General features: G+C 48.3%; 3 protein-coding genes and 1 long non-coding RNA gene across 5 annotated transcripts in view; 1 reads left to right on the top strand and 3 right to left on the bottom strand.

Moving 5' to 3' along the window:
* eno3 (enolase 3, (beta, muscle)) overlaps positions 1-879 on the bottom strand; it is a 6,846-nt gene extending 5,967 nt beyond the window's left edge. Inside the window, exon 1 of one of the 2 annotated variants that reach the window (XM_007540767.2) lies at positions 762-879. The gene's annotated coding sequence lies outside the window, so the exon portion shown is untranslated. Of the gene's footprint in view, positions 1-154; positions 179-761 lie in introns of those variants that run through there. The other variant, XM_016665265.1, reaches the window with a different exon arrangement.
* A 2,008-nt stretch (positions 880-2,887) lies between these two features.
* Positions 2,888-5,472, bottom strand: LOC103129606 (profilin-1). Its single transcript, XM_007540765.1, has 4 exons — positions 5,361-5,472; positions 5,137-5,278; positions 3,364-3,556; positions 2,888-3,242 (listed from the first exon to the last, which is right to left on the bottom strand). Exons 2-4 carry the CDS (start codon positions 5,275-5,277, stop codon positions 3,145-3,147), a joined length of 432 nt encoding a protein of 143 aa, XP_007540827.1. The 5' UTR covers position 5,278; positions 5,361-5,472; the 3' UTR covers positions 2,888-3,144.
* On the top strand, positions 3,943-8,066 carry LOC107834243 (uncharacterized). Its single transcript, XR_001660030.1, has 3 exons — positions 3,943-5,114; positions 5,630-5,634; positions 8,056-8,066. It is a non-coding gene; the product is annotated as an uncharacterized LOC107834243 (long non-coding RNA).
* A 774-nt stretch (positions 8,067-8,840) lies between these two features.
* The window catches only part of slc25a11 (solute carrier family 25 member 11), a 9,391-nt gene continuing 8,800 nt past the window's right edge, over positions 8,841-9,431 (bottom strand). The window contains exon 7 of the mRNA XM_016665267.1: positions 8,841-8,855. Coding sequence (XP_016520753.1) covers positions 8,851-8,855 — 5 coding nt within the window. The 3' untranslated portion in view covers positions 8,841-8,850. The remainder of the gene's footprint in view (positions 8,856-9,431) is intronic.

Raw genomic sequence — 9,431 nt, 5'->3', positions numbered from 1 at the left:
AACACTCCCCGCTCATCCCATAAACACACACACACACACACACACACACACACACACACACACACACACACACACACTGTTAGTGAGCTGCAGTTTTTCCTACTAACTAACTTTCTGATCCAACATCTGCAGCAGCTGAACTTTGAACTCTCACCTCCAGAGTTCTGATCTCCCTCGTCCAATCAGAGGCCTGAGCATCACTGCTTTGTGTGATTGGTCTGAATGGACCGGAACCAGAACCAGAGATTCCGTCCTGCTGATGAGTTTAAAGTTCACCAAAACAAAACGGAATAATTGGACGTGCGAACTTTTATTGGACCTGATCCAGAACCAGCTTTCTGACCCGTTCAGTGAGCCGGTTCTGTTTGCTCCAGGCCCGTCCTGAGCGGTTCGGATCGGCTGGGTTTGCATTAATTGGGTCGGTGTGTGTTCAGTGTGTTTGGATCGGTTCGGATCTGTTCGGCGTGACTCGGTGGGAGGGTCCGGACTTTGCGCCCCCTGCTGTTTGTCTCTGCAGCTCTGTGACCTTCAGCCCGCTCAGAGTCAGAATCCGCTCGGCACCGGGTCCAGTTGAACCAGAACCAGAACCCTCCGACACCACACGTCTCCAAGCTGCAGGTTCACTTAAATACACGGCGGCCCTTCAAAATAAAAGCCTGCAGGAGGCGGTCGATCCGAGGCAGAACCAGGAAGCGGCCGCCAGGCCGGGCTGGAACGGGACCTGTGGACCGGAACCGGAACCGGGTTCTGGCCGGACTCACCTGACAGCTGAAGTTCTGAGAAGAGAGGAGGGCGGGTCCGGTCCGGTTCCGTCAGGTTCCGTCTGACTGACTGACGTGGAAAGTGCCTGTCTCCGTCCGTCAGAGGCTTTATAGGCGGAGGGAGGAAGAGGAGGAGGAAGAGGAGGAAGAGGAGGAGGAAAAGCAGCAGGGACCGTCTGGATGTGACCGCAGCACCAGAACCTGAACAGAACCGGTCCAGTACTGTCAGTTTATTACTGAACTGAACCTCAGTCTTTGTTTTCCTGTTGAACTCTGAACGTGTCTTCAGGTTTACGGTTAATTTCCTAAAATAAACTTTTATTTTAATAACCTGAATCCTGAACTTTAGGCTTATAATAAAAACTGATATGAAGTGAAACCAGAATCAATCGGTCGTTTTCTCACTGGTGGTTCTGGACTGCAGCCTTTTGCTCAAGGACACAACGGCAGAGGATTGAACCGGCAACCCACCGACTGCAGGATGAACTCCTCCTGGTTTCCTGATTCATGGATCAGTTAGTGGAAGGAAGAAAGTTCTGCAGCATTCACCTGACAGACAGAACAGCCCAGCAGGCTGCGGTTCTGTTCTGGAAGTTCTGCAGCGACCCGGCTTCCTGCTGGACGCTTCAGCCTCACAGGATCTGAGGCTGAACTTTGAGGACGGTCCCTAATGAGAGAGAAGGTCAAAGTTCACCTGCAGCAGAAACATGAACCTGGCTGAGGATTCACTGCAAAGGGCAGAAACCCGGAGACCTTTCAGCCGTCAGCTTCACCTCCAGACGATTTTACTGCCGAGAAAAAATACCTGGAACAAACAACCGGAGCTCTGACGTCTCACTCATTTCATTAACCTTTAGAGAGACGCTGGCTGCCATTTCCACCTGCACAGGTTGATCTAATCAATAAGATCAACAGATTGTTGACTGGTGAAAATCCAGTGAAATGATTCATTACATGTCTGGTAATTCATCATTCAGATCTCACTAAAAGCAATCAAACCAACAAATTTATAAAACTATTTTACTTCTTTCATCAATAATGAAGCAGATCTGCTGAACAGCCACATTTTTAGCAAATATGCAAACATTTCATAACCTGCAGATGTTAGAATCTCATTTCACAAACTATTCCTATAACCTGTCATAGCAAAGAGAAGTTTTAATAAAAACAGTCCTGGGTTTAGGGAAGCTGCGCTCGCCTGTAGAGGGCGCCACAGCTGCTCTAGTTTCTCTGATTTTAAACTTACTGAAAATATTAAGAATGTTTTACTAAAATGTTCAAATAAAACATCAGATTTTCAATATTTAAAAAAGAAAAATCAGATTTAAAAGGAAAATGGCAGTGATATTACTGTCTAGACATCATGAATTTTAAGGCAGTTTTATATTTTGATTCAAGAGGTCACAAAATGTAAAAAAAAAGTAAAAAAAAAAAATAAATAAATATACTCAGCAGTAAGAGATCCACCTAAAATTAGCTAAACTAAATTTTAGACTTTCTCAGCTTTTTGACATGATATTCAAAGGTTAAAGTTGGATCCAAAATCACATCTAAATAGCTAAATTCATCAACATTTTTATTTTCTTCTCAATTACTTAAATATTTGGATAATTTATAAAGTTCCTTCTATTTCTGAAGAACAGTTCAGCTGTCTTTCCTTATTTAAAGTGAATTTTTACAGCCAATCCATGACGTTCTTCAGTTCCTCTGAACCTTTGATCAGAGTTGATATTCTTAGCAAGAATCACATTCATTTTGAATAATGCCATCTAATTTAAGTTTTATATCACAGCACATATCTCTTCTTTTCTCCAAAACATTTTACTATTCCTTCTTGCTTCTTTAATTGTATCAGGGAGGAAAAGATGCCTTTGCTTTTGGAAGTTACATTGTAAGTTTGTTTTTCAGATTTCTATGAATTTTATGTACTAAAGTACTTCATGTTATGTAGTTCTGCTGCAGGACTGTGTGTGGTCCAGAGGTTCTACTGAACCATTCTGGACCCACCAGAACGTGGCTGGTCTATAAGGGACTCTGGACCCGTCTGAAGACCCAGAAGAACCTGCTCCCCACCGATGGATGTTGACACGCATGTGTGTGTGTGTGTTTGAAAGAAGCAGACCAGGTAAAATAAACAGGACTCTTTATTGGGTTCAGGTGAAACATGTAACACTGGCTCCCTGCTGAAGAACAGGCGTGACCCGCCGGGTCACGTGACCCACCGCCTCACATACACAGTCACTGATTGGTCGTTGCACGGAGGAAACACTTCGATTCCCGACGGCGGAGGCGTGAGAAAGAGATGACTGAAGGTCAAAGAGGAGGAGCTGGGAGGGGTCAGAGGTCAGGGGAGGGAGGAGGGAAGGCGGCAGCCATGTTGGGTTTACATGCCAGCTTTCCTGAGGTGTTCGACGACGTTGAATACCTTGTTGGAGATCTGGCCGCCGCTGGCGTCTTTAGTGCCCTTTGCTATGACTACAGCTGGAGAAAGAGGACAGAGGAGGACACAGGAGAACACAGGAGGACAGAGGGGGACAGGTGGTGTGAGACATTTTGACTCAGCTCAGGAACCCGAAGGTGACGCCTGAAGGTGAAAGCTCACCTGTTTTGGTCTTGCCCACGCAGACTCCAAACGTGTTGCCTTCGGCGTCGGCCGCGGTCTTCAGGTCCAGAGCGTAGACTGGCTCCATGTCCATCTGGTCCCGGATCAGGCGGCACCGTGTCCCGCCGATGTAGACGCCGTTCTGAGCGAAGCTGGACCGGTCCTTGCTGCCCAGCTTCTTGATCTCATCAACCTGAAAGGAGACAAACAGTCAGAACTCTGGATTCCCAGCTTCCTCGAACTGCACAGCGTCACCCAGGACTGGGCTGAGGACACGCAAGGGGTGGACTGGGTCAGAGTAATAGGTGAGGAAACAGAGGACAGGTGAGCAGAACTGGGTTTGATCAGAGATAAACGTCTGCAGCAGAACCGGAGAAAGTTCAGGAGGAAAACCGCTGAGGAGAAGCAGAGCTGTAAGACGAAAGAATGTGAAGACGAGTCAGAACACGGAGCAGCGACGGCTTCCTGGAGCAGCAGCCAATCAGACAACAGGCCTGCAGGGAGCTGATTCCACACACACACACACACATGCACGCACGCACACACGCACGCAAGCACGCATGTGCGCACGCACACACACACACGCGCGCACACACACGCACAAAAAACAGGCCTGCAGGGAGCTGATTCCACACACTGAGCTGCTTCAACATGTCTCAGTTTTACTGTCAAACTTAAATCTTCTGGTTAATTTTTCTTCGTTTTAAACTTATTGACTGAAAATGACAGAAATCATCATCTTAGAACTCCGTGTGTGTTCTAAGTGTGTGTGTGTGCTTCTTTGTGGTCCATAGAGGGGACACAGGTAACTACTTTCACCAACAAACTGAGGACATTTGTAGAAGTGAGGACTTTTACCTGGTTCTCACATTTTTGCAGCTCAACTAGTCGATTAGATATGAGGTTCTGGTTCTGATTCTGGTTGGGAATAAACTAGTGATTGTTAGGGAGATTTTCTGATTTAGGCATAAATTCATTTGTCATAAGGAATGAAAGTCAATACAAAGTCCTCAGTTCAGATAGAAGTACAAGGATGTGTGTGTGTGTGTGTGTGTGTGTGTGTGTGTGTGTGTGTGTCCGCGTGTGCGCGCGTGTGTGTGAAGAAAGGAGAAGTTGTCTAAGCTTCCTGTATTCGCTGCTTTTCGGCGCCGTGCCCTTATAAGGCAGCTGAGCCCAGTCTGAGCAGCTGGGCCCTGCAGAACCCGCAGCAGAACCCAGAACCTGCCAGAACCGGGCCTGGCACCATGTGAGCTGCTTGGGAACCAGAACCCAGATTGTGTTTGGACCTGGGAGGTTTTGTAGGCTCAGAACCACCAGTTGGACCCACCTGGTTCTGGCTGCAACCCAGTTGCTGCAGCAGGAAGTGCATGCAGCAACCGAACAGGAAGTGAGGAGGAGATGCCTCCAAACCATTGCTGACTGAAACCAGCGGTGCAGCAGCCAATCAGGCGGCCCGCAGCGCCTGGGGAGCAGCAGCCAATCAGGCGCTGGGTTCCTCTAGCGCCGCAGAGCGGGAAGCGGCGACGCCCACGGCTCAAGAAGATGCAGAGATGCAAACTTCCTTCCTCCCTGAGCCTGAAGATGGTGGACAGGAGCCAATGAGGTCGCGGCAGGCCAGGTGAGGTCACCTGTCGCCAGCAGTGGTGTTTGAAGCAGAAACAAGTCCCAGCGATTTGGAGCCGTCAGAGGAGGAAGTTCTGGCAGGAGCTGAGTGGAAACAGGAACTGCAGCGTGTGTGTCAGTGTGTGTGTGTTTCTGTGTCTCTGCGCTCACCGAGATGCCCTGCAGGCCCGGGGTGCTGACCCAGACGCTCTCCTGTCCAGGTGCGATGCCGCAGATGGCCGCCTCTGCCACCGGCACCGTGCCGCTCTGGTCGGGCGTCTTCATGGTGTCGATGTACGATTGCCACGACATCCTGATGGAGACAGTCACCTTGGTTACGGTCCAGGTGCGGCCTCCCTCTGGGCGAGTGTGTGTGTGTGTGTGTGTGGTCTTACCTGTGCAGGTAGAGTCTGAGTCTGAGGCAAACGGAGGACAGCAGAGAAATGCCAAAAGCAGGAAGACGATCCGTCTCTTATAGGACCGGCCCCGCCCGCTTCCTGCCTCTCTCTCTCTGCCGCTCGCCCACTCTCTCCCTCTCTCTCTCTGTCACTCGCCCTTCTACCTGGAAGTCAGAACCAGGAAGTAGATTGGTTCAGTGAGACAGCCTCCATGTTGTCCTCTCAGCTGGACAGAGGAAGGACGGTGATGAGGTCAGAGGTCAGAGGTCAGGTCGTGGTAGAGAAGAGCTGAACAGCAGAGACCAAATCAAACATGAGGAGCAGGAACCGGTTCTGGAGTCTGATCCGTTCAGAACCATGTGCAGGTATCCACCAGAACCAACTGACACCAGAACCAATGAGCCCGGCACCAAGCAGTCCAGATCGTTGGTAAAATCAGAACCAGAATGAGTTCTGAAAGAACTGCAGAACATTTCTGGAACAAAACCAGCAGAGAATCAAGACCTGAAGAGTCACTGAGGTCCATTTGGACCGGTCCTGGACGGATTCTACTTCAGTTTAGAATCGGCTTGGTTGTGGTCCCGGTCCGGTTCTGGTCCAGTTCTGGTTCTGATCTGGTTCTGGTCCTGGTCCGTTTCAGTCCCAGTAACAGGCGGTGAGAAGCTGAGCTCAGACTCAGGAAGCAGCAGAGAAACAAACCACTTCCTCCCGACCCGTTTCGCTTCACAGCGCACAACCTGCTGATGAGGACAAACAGAACCCATCCAGAACCAGCAGAAACCCATCCAGAACCAGCAGAAACCCATCCAGCCTGGTTCTGTAACTCCTCCTGCAACCCAGTGCATTCTGGGAAACTGACACACATACACACACACACACACACACACACACACACACACACACTCTGCATTCCTCAGGTGAACTCATACCTGGGCCAGTCAGGACCTGTGAACTCGACCGCTATAACATTCCCACAGCAGAGACTCCAGACTCAACAGAACCAGAACCTCAAGTGGAACCGGGCCAGGTCTCAACAGAGCGTGACCTTTGACCCTGCAGGTCTGTCTTCCTCCTGTCTTGGTTTCAGTCATTCCTCTGCTTCATCAGAACCTGGTTGATCAGCCAGCAGGTGGAACCAGGAGGCTGAAGGAGACAAGCTGAAACATGGAGGAGAGAAAAAACACTGAAAACACTGAAAAACACTAAAAATACTAAAAATCACTGAAAAACACTGATAAACACTAAAAAACACTAACAACACTGAAAAATTCTGAAAAACACTAAAAACACTGACAAACACTGATAAACACTAAAAACACTGAAAAATACTGAAAAACACTGAAAAACTGAAAAATACTGAAAAATGTTGAAAAACCCTAAAAACACTAAAAACACTGAAAAATACCGGAAAACACTGAAAAATACTGAAAAATATAAAAAACACTGAAAAACACTAAAAACACTGAGAAATACTGAAAAATATTTAAAAAAACTGAAAAACCGTGAAAACACTGAAAAACATGAAGTAACACTAACAGTGACACTGAAAACTGCCGACCCCACTAGGCATGACGATGTTAGAAAATGGATGGATGGATGGATGGATGGATGGATGGATGGATGGATGGATGGATGGATGGATGGATGGATGGTGTTGTGCTGCCAGTAAACATTTATTTTGAAAAGCTGGAGGCCTCCTCTGCTTTGGTTCAGTCCAGTTTGGGAGATCCTAGGTTTGTTTTAAACACTCAGGAGTCTGAAGTTCTGCTGAATCTGCAGCAGCTGATAAAACCTTCATCACTCTGAGGCTGAAACATTGAAACAATGAACTCTGTTCCCACATCCAGCAACAAGTTTGGCTTGTATTCCAGATCCTGATCACCATTGGAGGACTATCATCATTTAGATTATCTTAATCCAGATTATTTATCTGGATTCATGTTTTATCACTGCAAGAGTCCTGACTGACTCCAGTGAACCCAGTCTGCTGTGGGACCCCACCAGGGAACCCAGTCTGCTGTGGGACCCCACCAGGGAACCCAGTCTGCTGTGGGACCCCACCAGCGAACCCAGTCTGCTGTGGGACCCCACCAGCGAACCCAGTCTGCAGCAACTGGTTCTGATGTGTTGGACAGTGTTGTAGCTGCTGTCTGGTTTTAAAACTGATTTCTGGTTCCTGGCAGGATGAAAGATCCGAGTCGGGATCCATGACCCGGGGTCACAACCCGCTCTGCAGGAACGCTGCCTACTGGACCGGGCGGTTCTGTTCTGGTTCTGACCCATGTTGAGGATTTGAACAGCCTCAGCGGTTCTGATCCGATTTGTTCTGTCATCCAGTTTCTGGATGGAACCAGTCAGCGCTCGTCTGACTGCAGCAGTTTCCATTTATGGAGGTTAAAGCAGAACCTGCAGAGGAGATGAAAGTCACACACACACACACACACACACACACACACATACACACACACACACACACACACACACACACACACACACACTTCCTCAGTAACGGTGAACCCGTTTTCTGAGTCAAGCTGAAAGAGCTTGAAGCGACACAGTGAAGAGGAAGTGGTTCTCGTTTCGCTGCAGCTTCAGTGTGAACTGGGTGTGAGAGAGTGTGTGTGAGTGTGTGAGAGAGTGTGTGTGAGTGTGTGAGAGAGTGTGTGTGAGTGTGTGAGAGAGTGTGTGTGAGTATGTGTGTGTCCTTATATGGCAGAGCAGAGAGAAGTGTGTGTGTGTCTGTTAGTTTTAACATGTCAACACTTCAGAGATCCTCCACTCACACGTGACTGTTTTTAAGGGAAACTGGGTTTTAGCTTCTCTACAGGCTCCGCCCACTTCCTGTCACCAGCCCTACTTCCTGTTGGGAGAATCCAACGGCTCTGATTGGCTGGAGGAAGATGAGAAGAACCCTGATGAAGATCCATCCAGATGAAACCAGATGTTTACCCTGAATGAAAAGAACAAACGTCTCCCAGTTTCTGGAGTTCTGGTCCGTTCCTCCAGACAGAACCGGTGGAACTGGGTCTGCTGGTCACCTCACTCTAACGTGTCCACAGGCCTGAGGTCAAAGGTCAGGACTTGGTGACAAACCAAACATGGACTCTGTTGTCCTTCAGCCATTTTGTCTCCAGTTGGTCTGGAAGCTGAAGGTCCATCTGGACCAATCCGGGTCAGAACTTTAGCTTCCTACTGAAGTGTTTGCTGCCATATTTCCTCATGATGCTGTCAGAACAGCCCCACAGCATGATGCTGCCACCGCCAAGCTGCAGTTTTTCCTCCAGACGTAGTGATGGGTTAGATCAGAGCTCAGGTGAAGATGTCTGTCTCTGTGTCAAACTGCAGCCTGGTTGATTTTAATGGATTCTTCCTTCGGTCCATGTTGGTCAGGATGTGACTGTGGATCAGTCTGACCGGCTTCAGCTGATCCACACTGGGAAAATAAAACCTGTGAAAGGCTGTTGTCCCTGTTTAATGCTTTCCGAAGCTAACCTTTGCTAGTCTGTACTAGTCTGTGCTAACCTTTGCACAGACTAATCTCTGCTAGTCTGTGCTAATCTCTGCTAGTCTGTGCTAATCTCTGATAGCCTGTGCTAATCTCTGATAGCCTGTGCTAATCTCTGCTAGTCTGTGCTAATCTCTGNCTGTGCTAATCTCTGCTAGTCTGTGCTAATCTCTGATAGCCTGTGCTAATCTCTGATAGCCTGTGCTAATCTCTGCTAGTCTGTGCTAATCTCTGATAGCCTGTGCTAATCTCTGCTAGCCTTTGCTAATCTCTGCTAGTCTGTGCTAATCTCTGCTAGCCTGTGCTAATCTCTGATAGCCTGTGCTAATCTCTGCTAGCCTTTGCTCGCTGGCAGTTCTCAGGCCTCACTGATATTTTTGGACTCTTGTGTTTCAGAAACAAGTTTGTCGGGAAGTTTTGGTCTCGTTCCACTTGCTCACCCTGATGCTTGACTTGCTCCATTTCCAGGCATTTGGACTTGGACACCAATTTGTTTTTATCTGCTGTTTCTATCAAGATCTGAGTTCATGCTCTCAACATCTAACAACAAACAAACTGCCAGA

This window comes from Poecilia formosa, unplaced genomic scaffold (genome assembly GCF_000485575.1).
Source record: "Poecilia formosa unplaced genomic scaffold, Poecilia_formosa-5.1.2 Scaffold560, whole genome shotgun sequence".
NCBI classification, from domain to species: Eukaryota; Metazoa; Chordata; class Actinopteri; order Cyprinodontiformes; family Poeciliidae; genus Poecilia; species Poecilia formosa.
The sequence above is the reverse complement of the archived record's forward strand: the minus strand, read 5'-3'. Positions and strand labels throughout refer to the sequence as shown.